We start from the raw sequence: 17,864 nt of genomic DNA, 5'->3' as shown, positions 1-17,864 counted from the left end.
CTCTTTATTTGGAGAGTTGCAGTGATAACATTTACTAGATGTGTTAAAGTAGATATGTTTAGAATTGTACAAAAACGTGTACTTTTTATGAAATTTATTAATAAAAAAAACGTACTTTACTTCACAATCAAAATCATATGAATAAAAAATAATGTACTTTACAAAATATTGTCAATCATCTATTTATTATAATATTATGTATGTGTGTCAACCGTAACCAAAACGTTGAATGGGAGCGTTTACCTGTCAGAACCGTTCACTACGGCAGTGGTACATATTTTTCCACTTCCAAAATGCGAGGCTCGGTTTCCCCTCCCTATGGAAACTCCGGTATGAAGATAGCTCTAAGAGAGGGTAAGAACCTGTCCTCTAAATGGATTCCGCCCTGATCTGTATAAAAGCACCGGACACTTGACTGGAAATATCATTGTACAGTGACTTCAGTACTAAACTAAAATGGCATTCAAGGTATAGAAGCAATAAATACTGTTTAAACTAACAAAACTGTGTTTTTAGTAATCAGTTTTCATTTTAGTGAAGTTTTAAAATAAACATAGCGCGTGAAAAAAATAACCAGTGACTGTTATTTAAAAACCAATTAATATTATAGCACAACTACCATTAATATTATAGCACAACTACCATTAATATTATAGAACAACTACCAATAATATTATAGCACAACTACCATTAATATTATAACACAACTACCATTAATATTATAGTCTGATTCATAATTCGTAATTGAACATATTTATTTAACAGTAATACAGCAAATATACACGTCATCATCATCACCATTTTCCATTCCGCACCTGATGGCGCATAGGGCACTGAATTGGTACACCAATTGCAGCGTATCTTGATCATTTTTGTTACATGACGGTAAGGTGATCAGTCTTACGCTTCAGGTACCAGTCACCTTTTTAAATAAATATTTTATATCAGCTATGTCGGGAATCGAACCCGAGACCTCTTGCATGGTGGGCAAACACGCTGACCATTACACGTGAGCAAACGAAAAAACGTGAAATGAAATCAAAAACAGATATCCACAAAAATACATTATACTTACATTAAACAACTAGGTAGTAAAAATGTGTGTGTGTATGAGGGAAGGATATGTATTAGGGTGTGAAAGTGAGGATGAGGGTGTGTGTATATGGGAAAAGCTAACAATTTTGTCTTGAAAAATGAGAGAGCGCAAGTGCTAGTAAACATTATGCTTTATCATTTATCAATAAAATAAATTAGCCATATTTTAAACTAACTTTGTTAAGATGTGATTTTGGGTGAATAATTTAAACACGTTTGATTTCAGTTATTCGTCCTGTTAGCCGCTCTGGCCACAGCCAACGCTGGTCTCCTGGCCGCTCCAGCGTACTCACCCTACGCCGCCCCCGCCCTGGCACACTACGCCGCCCCCGCAGTGGCGCACTACTCCTCCGCCCCCGCTGTATCCTCCGTCTACTCCTCCGTGGCCGCCCCCGTGGTCGCCAAGTACGCCGCCCCTCTGAGCTACGCCGCCCCCCTGAGTTATGCCGCCCCGGTGCACTCTTACGCCGCCCCCGTGCACTCATACGCCGCCCCTGCGCTGTCTTACGCCGCGCCCGTTGTGGCTAAGGCCGCGTACGCCGCTCCTTCTTATTCCTATTCTTCGGTGGCCGCTCCCGTGTCTTACGCCGCTCCGGCGTACGCCCACGCCGCACCCGCTATCTCATACGCTGCCCCCGTGGTAGCTAAGAGCTACGCTCCCGCTGTGTCCTACGCTGCTCCCGCTTACGCTCACGCCGCCCCAGCTTACGCCGCCCCAGCGTACACCTCATACGCTCACGCCGCCCCCGCTTATGCTTCATACGCCCACGCCGCCCCGGCTTATGCTTCATACGCCCATGCCGCCCCGGTACTTAAGTCGGCTGTCGCCTACTCACCAGCTTCGGTCGTCTCCCACGCCTCTTACTCCTCGGGACTCGGAGTCAACTATGGATGGTAATCAAGCAACCTCCATCACCAAATCCAAACCGATTAATCAGAGAAAGAAAAGACGAATCCAAAGCTGTACATGTTAAACAACCCCTGTGGGCTATTTTTGTTAACTACATTTTGTAAATCTAATAAATTACTTTCAATTATTTAAAACCCTTTTTTATTTGCCCGAACAAGACACAAATAATACAACATTACTTCATCATCATTATCATTCCCTTTCCGCACCTAATGGTGCATAGGGCACTGAATTGGCACACCAATCGCAGCGTATATTGATAATTATTGTTATATGAAGGTAAGATGATCAGTCTCACGTTTCAGGTACCATTCAGGGACTATGAAATATGTTTAGTGTAAAAACATCATTTCAAATAAATATTTCATATCAACCATGTCGGGAATCGAACCCGAGACCTAATGCATTGTAGGCAAACGCGCTGACCATTACACCACGAGGCCACTAAACAATAACATTACTTAGTTAGATCGAACAAACAATAACATAATATTGAAATCACGTACTTATCTTTCTCGTGAGCATAACAGAACAAACTTAAAATATTCATTTTCTTTTAAATGTCAAAAAAATATGTAAGTAGCGGTGATTTCATAAATTAAGCATTACCAAGAGTACTCTCTTGACGTTAAGAATCATTTCACGTTGCTATAAACAATAGTTATGTTTAATGTTCGTATATCAGTATGCATATTTTACAATTGCATTTAGCTAAATTACTTTACGCCTTATTAATGTGATTGACAAGATAAAAACGAACTATTTGCTTCAGTCTGTTTCGTTCAAAGACCTTCTTTTGTGCTGGCTACAAACAATTACTATACTACAAAGTTACAAGTTCAGATTACGAAGTCACTTAATCTGAATATAAGCTTTGTTAAAGTTCGTTGTTACAGTAAATGTCGTGTTGTTCAATTGGAGACGACGCGAAGTTAAACTAGCGCAGCCTAATTCTCATTATGTAACGTAAGAAATGCATATTTATTATTAACATACTACAACAGAGATGAAGAACATTTAAGAGAAGGTTATTATTAAGTCTAGGGCTTATGACCTGTCAATGGCTGGTTTAAGTGGCCACTTTACACAATGTGTAACATTCACCATTTCGCCCATAATTCAACATCTATATATTTCCATATATATATATATATATATTATATATATTCTATATATTTTATTACCCTGTCATCGCTCTAATTGTCTTGCCTCCTCTTTCACAGTAGTAGCCGCTCGATTGTGGAATAATCTACCCACTAATGTTAGAGACGCCCCTTCTTTATTTACATTTAAGTCGAGATTGAAATGTCACTATCTAAATATTTAAATTGTTCCTTTATCCTTCTTCTTTCCTTCCCATCCCCTCTCCTCTCTTCATAGTAAAGTGTTATTTTTTTTTTATACATATTTATTAATCTTTGCTTTTAATTTTTGTATAAAATTGTAAGATTCAATATGTCCATGTATTTATAATTTTCTCAAACTGAACGGTTTGGGTAGGTAGGAAGAAATTGCCTTAAGGCAATATGCCCGCCCTTATATGTATATTTATTGTATATGTATATAAAGTGTCAATAAATAAATAAATAAATAAATGACAAGTCATAAGCCCTGTCGATGCCTAGACTTCTATATAACCTTCTCTTAAATGTTCCTTATCTCTGTTGTAATATGTTAATGTTAACAGCTCCCCAGGGAGTTGAATCCAGTCCTTGTCTACAAAAATTTGGACAAACTCAAAATATTGTTTATATTTATTATGTTTAGAATTCTTAGAAACTATTTGTAATAATACTGAACTTAATAATTCCTTCTGAAGAGAACAAATAAATATCGGCATTTCTAAACAAAACGGTATTTTTATTAACAGTATGTTCTCCGGCTATCTACTTTGGCAAACCAATGTTTATCGCAGGAGGCAAAACTAGCAGTTCACAATGGAGTTCCAGTGCCAACAATACCGAAGTATGGAAAAATAATTATGAAAGTAGGTTAAACGCTGTCGAAATGCAAACCCTCAGGCAAATGTGTGGTAAAACGATGTATGATACGTGCACAAATGTCGAGATCCGTGAACTGTCTAAGGCTGAGACATGCATTATCGACATAATCTAGGAAGGATTGCTGCGTTGGCTTGGACATGTAGAGCGAATGGACAGCGAAAGAACGGCTAAAATGATCTACGATGCGAATGTTGATGGATGCAGAAAACGAGGAAGACCGAGAAAGACGTGTCACGATCAAGTCCATCAAATACTTGAAGATGTACATGTCAAGAGTGGGAATAATCGACGTGCATGCATTAGAAGATGTATGAATGTAGAGGAAGCGAGGTCTGTATGCAAAGACAGAGTGATATGACGTTGTATCCTCTCTGCCTACCCCTACAGAGAAACGGCGTGATAGTTTGTGTGTTGTTTGTTTGATGTTTCCTGAAGCGTAAGACTGATCACCTTACCTTCAAGTCACAAAAATGATCAAGATACGCTGCGATTGGTGTACCAATGCAGTGCTCTATGCACCATTCGGTGCGGAAAGCGAATGATGATGATGATAGGATAGTTAAAATCATTTTGCAGAAGGTATTTTAAAACTGAATATGTCGCAACAGGAAGGGAACATTTTGCTTATGACCTGGCTGGAACATTGGCTGGTTTAAGTGGCCACTTTACACACTGTGTAACATTCACCATTCACCATTCTGCCTATGTTTAAACCAGCCAATGGCAGGTCATAAGCTATGTAAATGCCTAGACGTCCACATTTCCTTCTCAAAATGTTTTCCCTCTCTGTTCCAACATATTTAGTTTTAAATAACTTTCTAGGGAGGAAATTCAGCCGGTCTGCAAACGTCTGGACATACTCAGAACATTGTTGAAAGTATTTTATTTAATTGAATTTTAACTAGGAATTTTACTACTATTTTTTATTTTTACTCATGACGAGAATTCGGCTAATAAACTTACATTACCTATCGAGAACAACTTTATGATGCAGACACAAATCGACAAATGTGTCCATGAGGTTATGTTGACAGATGCCCAAGTTTATTACATGACATGTATGACCACTACTTACCACTTAAGCCATCTACTGGTGGTTTAACTTAAGCTGGCGCGTTCAGAAAACTCACACTAACGCATTAAAAATCTACATGATGTTGAATTTAAAATAACGTTGCATTAAATTTTAACCAAATTTGTTACATTTTTTAAAAAAAAATCGGTGTTGGATTAGAGGGTTGTGTATATAAAAAAAAATACAATCGGTTAAGAAAATGTAATATTAATTTACTACAATACTTTGTCTCATTATTTTTTATTTTTTAAAATGTTGCATTTTACTAATTATAGTCCATCCAAGAACAAAGGCCGTTAAGGAGGAGTTCATCGACATCACACGCACAGAAGAATTATATTAATAAATATTTTATTTTGATTGATTATTATTATCGTTTTATTCATATTTTATTATTATTTATTATACTTACATATTTTATTTGCAGTTTCTAAATTTCTTAACAATTTCTAACATTTCTTAACTTTCAGATTAATTTAAATATATTACTGGGTTATTTTAATGTGTACACTTGATTAATAGCTTACATAGCCCTGGAAAATGATTATTGACTGATTTAACAACTTAAGTTACAATGTACCCTTTTCTTCTATATGAATTATTTGTAAAAACTGTTGTTTTTTCCCAAGTAAATAAATAAACTAATAAAATTCCAACGTAAATATAAATAGGGACTACAGAAAAACGGGTTTTCATCTTAATTATTAAAGAATATACCATAGAATTAAGAATAGCCCAGAAACCGCATACGCACATCAAACAGAAGGCGACTCAACTACTCATAAATGAGTAGGTTTACGTTTTGACCCATTAGTTTCTTTGTAGACGTCGTTCAGTACGCAACTCCTGATTTGAATTAAACTATGCCGTGTTGTGTCCTTTTAAAGTGTAGAAACACTGCTAGGATCTTAGAGAAACAGGATGCAATCACATTTCATGTGTAGTTAGCAAATGAATGTGTGTGTAACAAATGGATTACTTAAAAATTGAATTATTTTTCCATCCGTCAGATTGCGAAGAAACAAAATAAACATTTCGTTAGTGTTGCCAGGGTAGTAAATTTTTTTACCCTAGTTTGGTCATCTAATGAGAGAATTAATAAAAAATGGATCTTGGATTTAACAACTCTGTGGTGGACATTTGAACGACATTATATTCAAAACATAAAATATTATTTAATATGATATAAAAATATCCGTTTTATGTAAATAAAATTTGTTTTATATATTAAGTTTAAAGTTCATTAATTCAACTACTCTTATTAAAATGACCCTTTACTTATCTACTCTGTTGTGTCAATCAATATTTCTGGGTGCACAACTAAATTTTAGAGACTTTAACAGATTGCTTTTTTTTAACCTTACATTTGTGTTATGATTTTTTTCCCCATCAAGCAACATTACGCTGCGACCTCACGAATGCTCGCGGCGAAAGTAGGGCATAGTGGGGGAATTATTGGACACAGTCCGATGTATTCATCCATATGATTCTACACTTCCTCTAGACTATTCTTGATTCTATGGAATATACTTTACGAACCAAATTTTGTTTCGACTGTTTATTTGATTGTTATCAATATTATGATGTTTTGTCGATCATTGTTCGATATACTGTAGGCAGGTAGGACGACATGTGAAAAACTAGTAAAAACCCATGTTCTTTCTACTAGTATTATTTTGCCACCATTTGAACAAGAATCAATTGGACAAAACGTATGTAAGTTAAAAAAGTAGATATCCCTTGCATCATCAGAACCCAGATATCCATGTATAACTTGGTTTATAGAGTTTGCGTAACAATCGTCGGTCGTGATTAATAGGTTATTTAAGTATATTACTCAGAATACGGTAAACTGTGTGGGGCATGTAGGCAATCAATTCGGCCCTTGGGCGGAACTCTATAATACATAATAATAATATATGAACTAACCAACACTGTGGTAGTGTGTAAGCACAAATACATACGTCGGTAAAAGTATTCTTTTTAATATTAGACAAATCAATTTATTTTTAAATTGTATATTTTGACATCGTATACACGGTTTTTCAGGGCCAGACCGCGAAACTTCAAAAGATCGTTCCTCATGGTAAGCTTTAATAAAAATCCTCATAAACATTTTCCAAAAAGTCATTTTAAAAATAAAAATAGAAATTGTAATCTCAAAATGTAGTAAAAAAGAATATAATTTAAAAAAAAAAGGTTTCAACTAAAGTATTTTAATAAATTTTATTTTTTTAAAGTATTACCGAAGGCATTATTTCAAGTAGAAATAAAGGAAAATGTCACAAAAATTTATGCGATTTAAAATGCTTATATTTCTTTTCAAAAACAAAAAATTAAGATTCTGCCGAGGCCAATTTTTTGTTTAATTTGTTATCTTCAAATCATTAAAAAAAAAATTAGCTCAATACTACGTCTTTATTGAGATCCCAGATACCTAAGCTTAGTCTAAATTAGAAATGGAGTAATCTGCCTGTCTAAAATATTGTTTTTATCTAATATATAATTTTTGAATTTTTATTATTGCGTGATTTTTAAAAAACATTCGTTTTAAAATGGCAAAATCGAATGATTTGCTAATTTTGCGTTCGTTTTACCCGACTACAGCCTTAATTTTTCGGACAAGCAGTCCCTTCGCAAACCCTTACCCCTCTCTCCTACCCAGCCGCTTCCCTTGTCTGCGTCCGGTGCGTATCGCTTCGTTGGTCAAATACGTTTTTATCACAATTTTGACGGGGAGGGGTAGAAGTTTGAGGAAGGGATGCTTGTTTGAGAAATTAAAGATTTACTCCATTTTGATATCATTTATTATTATTTTTTTTAATGACTTTTTGGAAAAATAAAAGGATTTTTTTTAAAGCTTACCATGAGGAATGTTGCTCTGAATTTTCGCGGTCTGGCGCTAAAAAACCGTGTATAGCTACATTGGAACCTCGTTTTACGCGGTCTCGAAATAACACGATCAGAAAATTTAATTAAAAATAATTTCGGACATGAATGAAACAATACGTATTACAATGATATCTTGTGATGATATTAATGACATTGATATCCCCAATAAAAAAATAAAAATAAAAAATACGTGTAATTAGCACAGTTGCTTAGACGGCAATCTATGAAACTGACGTCACGGGTTCGACCCCTGCCAGTTGTAAGAAAAAAATCCAAGAAATATTTTTATCTCAATGGTGTTGTGGTGTATTTTTCATAACTTCCTTCCATGTTCTCTCTTTCCGGATTGCTGACAAGCCTTAAAAATTGTGGCCCAGCTGGTTATTCCTCGATTTCCTTACATGGGTTTTTTACATAACAGTAGCTATCGAGTCGAAAACGCTCGTCCAGGGTTCTGATTCTATTTCACACGTAGAGCTGTATTCTTCACTCGCCCAGGTGGGTGAAGAATACAGCTCACGTCCAGACGCGGAATAAATTTATTATTATTATTATTACAAGTAGATAATATGTAGGGAGAGAATCACAGCAGCCATCAAAACATACTTTTCTTTGCTGCCAGTGTTCAAATCACGTAACGTCCACAGGAAAACCAAAATAACCATAAATGGTTTGTAAACAAAACAATTATACGTGGGTGTGAGGCTAACTAAGACACTAACAGTAAAGATGGCTGAAATGACACTTTTGAACGAAAAGTACTCAGAAGAATCTGCGGACCAGTGAGAGAGAATAATCAGTGGCGCATTTGGTATAACGAAGACCTGTACAATATATACCAGGCCCCGAGCGTCTCGGCACATATGAAGATGCTTAGATTACGATGGGCCGGACATGTACAGCGAATGCCTGACTCACGTGTCCCTAAAACAATGATGAGCGGACACCCGGGAGGAAATAGATTAGTGGGAAGACCTAGGCTGAGATGGGGGGATGAAGTGAGAAAGGATGCAGCGCAGTTTCTCCAAGTGCCAATATTGGAAGACGGCGGCTGAAGACCGACAGAGTTGGAGGCGAAAGTTGCAGGAGGCCAAAGCTCGATATGGGCTGTAGCGCCATCGGAGAGAGAGAGAATATGTAGGGAGAGCATGGGTATAGTGAATCACGGGGGACAGTGGATCTTTTTTAATAGCTTCGTTTGTATCGCACGACATTCTTGTTTAGTTGACACATTTTCATATCTCCTTCTGCCACGCTAGTTACCTTCACGACATCAAAGCTGGAGGACATGCTATTAAAAAAAAAAATTACTTGTTTTAAAAAAAGTATTTGTTTTAATATGTATTTGAATTTGAAAGGTGAGATTTTTCCCTTCATTGGTCAATGTAAGTTTGTTAGTAAAGGACCGTGCTATTTTTTTATATTTTTATAATTACGAAAAATGTCCATGAGTTACAGTGAATCATTTCATCTTGGGTCGTGGATCGATTTTTTTTTCATACAAATAAATAGTTGTAAGTCATTTCTAGTTTCGTGGATTACCAAAAACTGGTCCAAGAAAAGTACGAAGGGCATCAAGGCGGAAAGAAAAGTCCATTATTCCATCCGATACCTCAAATAAACTCGAAATAGAAAACGTGATTTTTTTATAGGTGCGAAGGTTTTCACGGTCACTGTCATCAATATGTTTATTTTTTGGGTGATACCGTGTGTGTTGGATTTGTTTCAACGTTTAGGCTACCATTGCAGGAGCCATCTTCATGGTTATCAACTAAGTTTATCTGTTTCAGCCCATCTTCACTAAAACAACCAAACTCTGGGTACGAATTAAAATTACGTCATTGCATAAATAATATAAATTGTAAATGTACAATATTGGAAAACGTCACTAGTGTAAAATATTTGGGTTTAAAAATAGATAAATTCATGAGATGGAACCTACAAACTAAAGAAATTTCTAATAACATAAAACGTTTGATTAATTTTTTCATGCCTTTAAGAAATATACTAAGGATAAAAGAACTGAAAACAATTATATTATGGATTGGTAAATTCAATACTGACGTATGGTCTGATTGGCTGGGGAAGCTGCACTTAAACGACTATGGCTTCAGCAGCTATAGCTCAAAAGCAGAGTGATAAGAGTTATATGAAAAAAAACATATTGATACCCGAATGATTCGCTCTTTAAAGAATTTTAAGTGCTGGATATTCGTTAACAGTATATATTGAGGTCAGTAGCGGTCACACATCTCAACAGGGAAAAATACGCAACGGTTTGTCATGTTCATAATACTAGACACTCCAATAAGGATCTGATTCTAAAGAGAGGAGTTAATACTTTTTTGGCTCAAAGGCAGCAATATTATATAGGCCCAAGGATATATAACCTTATCCCAGATTCGTGGAAATGTGGTGGGATTGCCAGGTTGACGAAGGTGTTGACTGCATTTTTAATATGTATTAGTCGGATGGAGTCAGAGAAATTGTTGTCCGATGTAAGAAGGACGTAAGCTGATTTCTTGTTTTACTAGTAATGACTTAGGACTTATGATATAGAGATTGTGATATTATATATGTTTTCATTGTATATTTATTATTTACTTTTAAGACTGAAAAAGCACACATAATAATAAAATTTTAATTACTTTTTAATATTATTATAAAATACATAATTTACTGCCTTAGAACGGGGAAGCTATCCCTAGTTAGGCAGTTAAAAAAAAAAGATAGTATAGAATATAATATATGTACCAAAAACACATCTGATGTATGCACTCGTATTGAATAAATAAATAGTGACACCTGTGAAAAACGTTCTATAACAATTTTTCTTTGTTCGCATTTTCGATAATAATTTGTGTTGTTCAAAAATACCACTAGATGGCAGTAATTATTTATTTTCCATGTTTTTGGAACTGACTAACTTCAGTTGTCGTGTATTTTTCGTATTTATAAAAGTGATTTGTAGATCTTCCTTTCAAATCCAATACTCCCAAACCTGATTCCTCCCTCCTATTTTTCCCGAATGGACAACTTCCATCTGGGTCCAATGGAGGTGCTTTTCCCAACACAATCTCATCACCCAATACATCATTAATCTCCACACTCCTAAATCTACTTCTCTCACTCCTTCAGAATAATCCTGAAATACCGTCCAACGTTGCCCCCCAACTTCAACATATTAACTCAATTTTAAATATTCACAATAACTCCTTCGATGAGGATTCTACAGTGAAACGCCCATAGCCTCTTAAGTAAAAAAGATGATCTTCTTCATACCATGCAAGAAGAATCTGTCTCTCTCGCGGCCATTTCGCTCTCGCCTCTCTGAGATTGTTTTGATTAGGTGCCTCCCTTCTACGATTCTGCTGAGAACCTCGTCATTAGTGATGTGGTCTCTCTAGGAGATTCCTAATATTTTTCTGTAGCACCACATCTAAAAGGCTTCTAGTCTTTTTTTATCTCTTTCGGTAAGGCACCATGTCTCACAACCGTACATCAATATGCTCCATACATGTCTTGGCAAGTTGCTTGGGGAGTTTTAAGTTTATATTATTTGATTTCTTAAATGCAAGCCTTGCTTGGTGTATGCGGCAGTCGACTTCTCTTTTTGTTCTCCCATCCCAGGTGAACCTGCTTCCAAAGTACACAAACTCTTTCTCGTTTTTCAAAGTTGCTACATTCATTCGCTGCTCATTACGGGCCACAGTCATTACTTTGGTTTTGCTCGAGTATTTTTTTAATGTTATATTTATTATTCAATATATGTTCCATGGATGTCAGAGCTTCCGTGAGTTCTTCTTCACATTTAGCAATCAGGGCGATATCATCGGCGAACCTTATCAGGTCTATCTTTTCTCCGTGTATTTTAACACCCTCTCTATGACTCATTTTTTCCCTGATTTCATCGATCGCACACGGTATATATCCATAAAATAATACTGAAGACAGCCAGCATCCCTGTCTTATTTTGGTTTCTTTTTTGTCATTTTCATATGCAAATATAGCAGCTTTATTTTTATATAGTGCAGATATAATTCTCCTGTCTCTGTATTTCACTCCTAGTTTTTTCAACATCTCAAACAGCGTTTTCCATTTTACTTTGTCAAAAGCTTTTTTAATATTATTCGCAAAGACTTTTACTAGGGATAGTTTCAAGTAATAAAATCGCCACCATTGTTCATATCGATCGTGTTGTGGTCCCGTTGATAGTGTCTCGGACTTATGGCTCTAAGGTCTGTGGTTTGAATCCCACTCTACCCCAACTTGATTTCATTTTCTAATACAGTAGAGTCTCGATTATCCGACCTAAACCGGCTGCGGCAAGGTCGGATAAGCGAAAATGTCGGATAACACAGAAAATTATAAAAACGACATTGACAATGTGTTACATAATTTTATATGCACATCGAAAACTTTTCAAATATGTACATGAAACATAAATGAATGTAACGAACGAAAACTCAGCGAAAGAGCTACATGAGCACTGAGGACTGTCGCCTAGCGCGCAAATATAATACGTGCAGTTGGGTAAAGGAAAGGGGCAGTGCCCCGGTAGGTCGGATAACTTGGAAGGTCGGATAACCGAAGGTCGGATAACCAAGACTCTACTGTAGTGAGTTATTTACAACTCATTGAAAATGGCCCTCAAAATTAAATATTTGGGTAAATCATAAGAACGCAAATATTTCTTTTTTACTAAACAAAAGTATTTTGATACTTTTATCCAAATAAAGTGACAGTTCGCGGAATATCTTCAATGTAGGCTTTTTTGCAAAAAGTATTTAAAAGTTAATGTATTGTTTATGGCAAATTTTATTAAGATAGAGTTTTATTAAGAAGAGTAATACTCAATATGAACAAATTTACGATTTTTGCAAACAAATTAGCACCGCTAGAGGGTAATTGGTTTGTAAATGAACTCTATAGACTATAGGTGCCACATAGGGGCTACTATAGGTGCCTATTTTACACAGTAATTATATAAATGCCATGCTGTTTTACTACTTTTTTAATAGCCTGTATATCATACATCAGTTTTATTGGAAAAAAATCAGCTTTGTGATGCAGTATTTGGTTCTACATTTTTTTCAAAGATTTATCTTTAGTACAACATTTTAGTTATCACTCTAAGAGGACTATATCTCTTATAGAGACGTTATTGCAGAGTTAAAGCGCGTAAATATACAGTTTATATAGAGGTCAACCAAGAATTGCAATCCATCAGCGATATGTTCCATTTGCACGTAAAAATTACAATATCAATAAAAGGCTATGAAATCAGTGCACGCAGGCAAAATGCTCGGCAGTTGGGGCCCATTTTGTGTCCCACTAGATTGGCATTCTAGTGGTTAAGTACTTTACACATAAGCAGATATTAGAAAAAAGTGAGGAAATGAAATTAAAAGTAGATAAGTATTACAATGTTTAAAAAGGAGAAGAAAATAAAAACCATGTTGAATGTTAGACTTTTGTATATTTCATCACATTATTTATTCATCAAATTTAAGCAAGAAAGATAAATATGGATAATATTATGCTATGCTGGTCATAAAAATATAATATTATGTTCTTTAAAATTTATATTGAGACACCAATTTATTGACAAATTTTGTTTTAAAAAAAATTACATTTGTGGGGTCCATAGTCCATAACTAGACTAACTGCTTTACTTTATTCCTACACATTCACAAACACTTAATGAGCATAAGTAGTGAATCACAACATTCTTAAAAAAATATAATTACAAACTATTATAAATATACAATTTTAATTTACCTAAATCTTAACACATAATGTCTTGTACTCATAATTTATTTATACTCAACTTGGAGTTCAGTTCCTAATAACTGCTCGAATTGAAAATTCACACAAGCCAAGTCGAAATTTATTTATAAAATATGCAAGCCTCAGTTTATGGTAAGAAATCCCAAGTGAAAATAAATAAACATACTAAATAGATAATTATTTAAATAAACTCTTAAATGAATTCGGTTTTGATGAATTCCCGAAATATACAAGCAAAATTCTAAATGAATTGAAAAAATAAAAATTAGTTTACAGCCAAACACTTTCAGATCTAAGATAACATGCCAATGTCACTTATGCACATTCATTCCATCGGTTATTTTCAAAGCAATTTTATGATCACAGTGAACTTATATTTAAAGTTTTTGATAATTTAATCGGATAGTAAAAAAACTTAAAAATAATTTCACAATCAATAATATCTCCTGGAGAATTATGCAATAAATTACTTTGGACCAGCCAATTTTAAAAATTAAGCTATGATAAATCTTGTGACTCCACTTCTAAAGTGCTCATTAACGTCAATGTAAATTATTACAAATGAAAAAAATTAGTTTACTATTCTTTATATTATTACAACTGGGTCATTAGAAATAATTAAAATCTTTTAAAAATTAAACAAGTTATCCAAGAAAAAAAGTAATAGGATAGAAAAATATACATATTACATTTCTGGTTTCACATTTTCCTCTGGCCACCGACTTATTATTATTTCTTAAACAAAATGATTCCGAACAACACTCGACAGTTATATTGCGAGAACATTACATTAATTCATCTATAGAGTGCACAATTCAAATGAGGAGTTCGGAAACACATTAAATATATTTTTTAACGAAACATATATTTTAAACGATAGTCCAAATCATTAATGCTACAGGCATAAAAAAAATATTTACAAATTATTCAATACTGAAATTTTAATATAAATAAAGAATGAACCTCCTACATAGAAGTTGGTGACCAGAAATTCATTTCCCGTAGTTCTGAGGGTTTGGGCCTGTATACTTGGGCTTTGGTTGAAGATGACTCTTGATTACTTGCGAACTGTTGAGATAATTTGGCTGCGTCCGCATTGGGAGAAGGACCAAGACATTCCACTGATGCTGCCAGGGAAACTGGAAAAAAAAAACAAATCGAAAAATTAGCGTACAAGCAAAAACTTATGCATATTAGATTTAAGATAAATGGTTTAATTTTATTTGGTTTTTAGGATAGTTGCAATTTCATTTTAACATTTGTTTGGGAGTAAAAAATACGTTAACGTGTAAATTATAAGCTGAAATTATAGCTTACCTTGTGTATCCTCATTTAGTGCTGAGGACGAAGTATAATTTTCCCTTTGCTGGCCTAAGAGTCCAGCCAAGTTCCAAGAGCGACTACCAGAATTATCGGATGGTTCGAATGGACCAGTGAAGAATCTAGAAACAAAATATAAAATGTGAGTTTATCCAAAATATCTTTAGATTAGAAACAATCTTAATAATAATCTTAATAACAATAACAATCTTAATAATAACTATTAGTCTAATTCATCAAGCAAAAATACATTTGCAAGAACAATCAATTTTGGATGGTTGAATTAATATTTTTTAAATCCATAAGTTGCCATAAATACAAAAGATAAACAAAGGAAGTTGCTACTTAAAAATTAATGAAACACGGAAGCATCGGAAAATAACATTGAAAATAAATAGAATTTATTTATTATGAATTAAGCTGTTAAATGGTGACTTTTGCAGAGAAAAATTTATGTATTATAAAACGGATGTTTGATTTATTTTTGCTTTATTAAGTTAGTTGATAACATCTTAAGAATAAACTTTTAGTAAAATTTCCATTTTTCATCAAAATTTCTCAAGACCATATCTTTTCAAAGTATTTTGAAATATGTATTTCAATGCTTTATGTTTCTTTTATTTTTTCAGGTAACTTATATTACGGCTTCAATGAGTTTTGAGACTCTGTTTTTCTCCTCATATGCAATCTTATCTTTTTTTCATCCCTAGTTTCATATGTATGACATTGTTGGTTAAATTTGATTATATTTGGTCAATAATTTACATTTCAGCATTTACTTTGTTGAATAACATGTCAAATGTAAAATAAATAGAAAACTTTGTGTTTTACGCCACATGTGAGTTTAATATTAATAAGAACACAGCAAGTATTCAGAATTACCCATCATCAGTTTTAAATAAATATGACTGATACAAGTTTATATTAACACCAGCAGTTCAATTTTGAACATAATCCAGAGAGTCAAGAAAGCGTTGCTAGCTCAAAATTTGCACGCTGGCAATGCTCTCTCTACCCTCCGGAGAGCGTTCAGAATCACACTGCTGATGATGAGTAAGTCTAAATATCCAAAGCTTGTTGTTTTCTTATCAATATTAAACTCGTGTAAAGCGGAAAAAATATAATGTTTTCTTTATTTTATACTCTACAGACACTTAGTCGTTGTTAACAAAAGATTATTAGTTTCATATCAAACAATAATTTCACTTTTATTATATTATAATATTAAAAGCATAACATGGTATACGACAACAAGATTACAAATCTAATAGTTTACCTATTGCCAGCATTATTCTTCCTCTTAGATCCTGGACTTCCAGGAGGTGAGCTCAGCGGTGTAGTTGGCAAGCTTTTACTCCCTCTCCTCATGCTCAGGTACGCAGAGCTCGGCGCTAGTTGGTCCTTAATATTAGAGTTAGGGTTGGACTCATCGTGCCCTTTGGTCATCTGATAGATCCCTTCCTCGTGAATCGGTTCGACAGACATTCCTCTCGATTGGTTTCCAGAACGGCTGGATATAATCTTGTGGGCGACCTTGACTATGGAAGAGCCGCAGGCAGCACCCTCACCTTTGAAGCCGTCATCAGTGCCGGCAGGTTTTGGTTTGATTGTTGGAGGGCCTAGAAAAACATTTAAAAATTGTTAATGTGCAAAATCTTGGCTGAAAAATATAAATCGTTTGGATCTTGAAATTATTTGAATGTTTTTACTTTTTTTGACTATTTGTATAAAAGATTCTCTTAATGTTTATTTTTCTACAGTCTAAAATATTGTGTTTTAGTTATTACAGGACAAATTGCTGTCTTAAGACACCATAACCAAATTAAATAAAAAGTGAGTTATTTTAGCACATTTTTAAAAACAAATTATCAATAATTAAGATAACATATACCTATGACATTTCATTTACTTTTTAATTAGATGTAGAGATGGTATATAATATTATAATTTATATTGTTCTCTGATTTTCTTGGGCTTAATTATATGCCTTATTTAGTATTACATTGGTCAATATTTTTATATTTAATACAATGCTAAGCTATGCCTTCTCTGAGACTGCTAGTTTGACATAAATTCACACTATTGATACAGGCTTGTAAGAGAACACAAGCATATTTATAGCATCCACATGGGAGGTATTCTAGGAAAATGGTGATGACAATTCAAATATATATTTTCTCTTTATCTCTAAATGTGAAATTTTGAGATGTCTGATTAATAACTTGGATGAATAATTGGAATGACAAATGAAATAAATGTTTTTTTTAAATTGCATAATTTTCTAGTCCTAATGATAATTATTATTATTTGTTAAAGGTGCGCCCTTATCTCATGTATTGCTTATTGTCAGCGTTCTTCTTCCTTTAAAAAAATCATCTGAATGTCTTTTGAACTGGTTGACCAAAATGGAATGGACAAGTACTAAACTTGAAAATTTATTCCAGTCTATAACAACCCTGCTAAAAAGGAAGTTTTTAATGGGATTGCTGTGGAATTGAGGACGATAGAGCTTTCATTTATGACCCCATAAAATTATGTTGGGTTTTAATTGATACATCTCTCGCAGCGGGCAGTCATAGTTATAATTTAGTATTTTTATAAGGTTCTATCATGTCCTCTTTCATTCATCCTTCTTTGAATTGTGTAAATCCTAGTGGTTTTAATCTACCGTGGCAAGGCATCCTTTTGAATAGTTTGGAAATTTTCATAGCACATCTTTGAATTGTTTTTCAGTAACTCACAGTGTTTAGTGATACAGGGACTACATACTTGATATCCA

The 17,864-nt window shown here is 34.2% G+C and overlaps 2 protein-coding genes across 5 annotated transcripts in view; one reads left to right on the top strand and one right to left on the bottom strand.

Annotated features, from left to right (window-relative positions):
- The first annotated feature begins 399 nt into the window (after positions 1-399).
- On the top strand, positions 400-2,139 carry LOC148285533 (uncharacterized). The gene is made up of 2 exons (XM_088223709.1): positions 400-468; positions 1,322-2,139. The coding sequence occupies exons 1-2, from the start codon at positions 457-459 to the stop codon at positions 1,991-1,993; spliced, it is 684 nt and encodes a 227-aa protein (XP_088079835.1). The 5' UTR covers positions 400-456; the 3' UTR covers positions 1,994-2,139.
- Positions 2,140-13,434: 11,295 nt separating this feature from the next.
- Positions 13,435-17,864, bottom strand: part of LOC148285532 (uncharacterized) — a 64,888-nt gene continuing 60,458 nt past the window's right edge. For all 4 annotated transcript variants that reach the window (XM_088223851.1, XM_088223854.1, XM_088223864.1 and 1 more), the window contains 3 exons: positions 16,362-16,704; positions 15,083-15,207; positions 13,435-14,904 (listed from right to left, as the gene is read on the bottom strand). In XM_088223851.1, the coding sequence (XP_088079977.1) occupies positions 14,732-14,904; positions 15,083-15,207; positions 16,362-16,704 (641 nt within the window). In that variant the 3' untranslated portion in view covers positions 13,435-14,731. The remainder of the gene's footprint in view (positions 14,905-15,082; positions 15,208-16,361; positions 16,705-17,864) is intronic.

Source organism: Micrasema longulum, unplaced genomic scaffold (genome assembly GCF_059751315.1).
Source record: "Micrasema longulum isolate JH-2025_06_02 unplaced genomic scaffold, ASM5975131v1 h1tg000026l, whole genome shotgun sequence".
Lineage (NCBI taxonomy): Eukaryota > Metazoa > Arthropoda > Insecta > Trichoptera > Brachycentridae > Micrasema > Micrasema longulum.
This window is presented reverse-complemented; position numbering and strand designations above follow the sequence as displayed.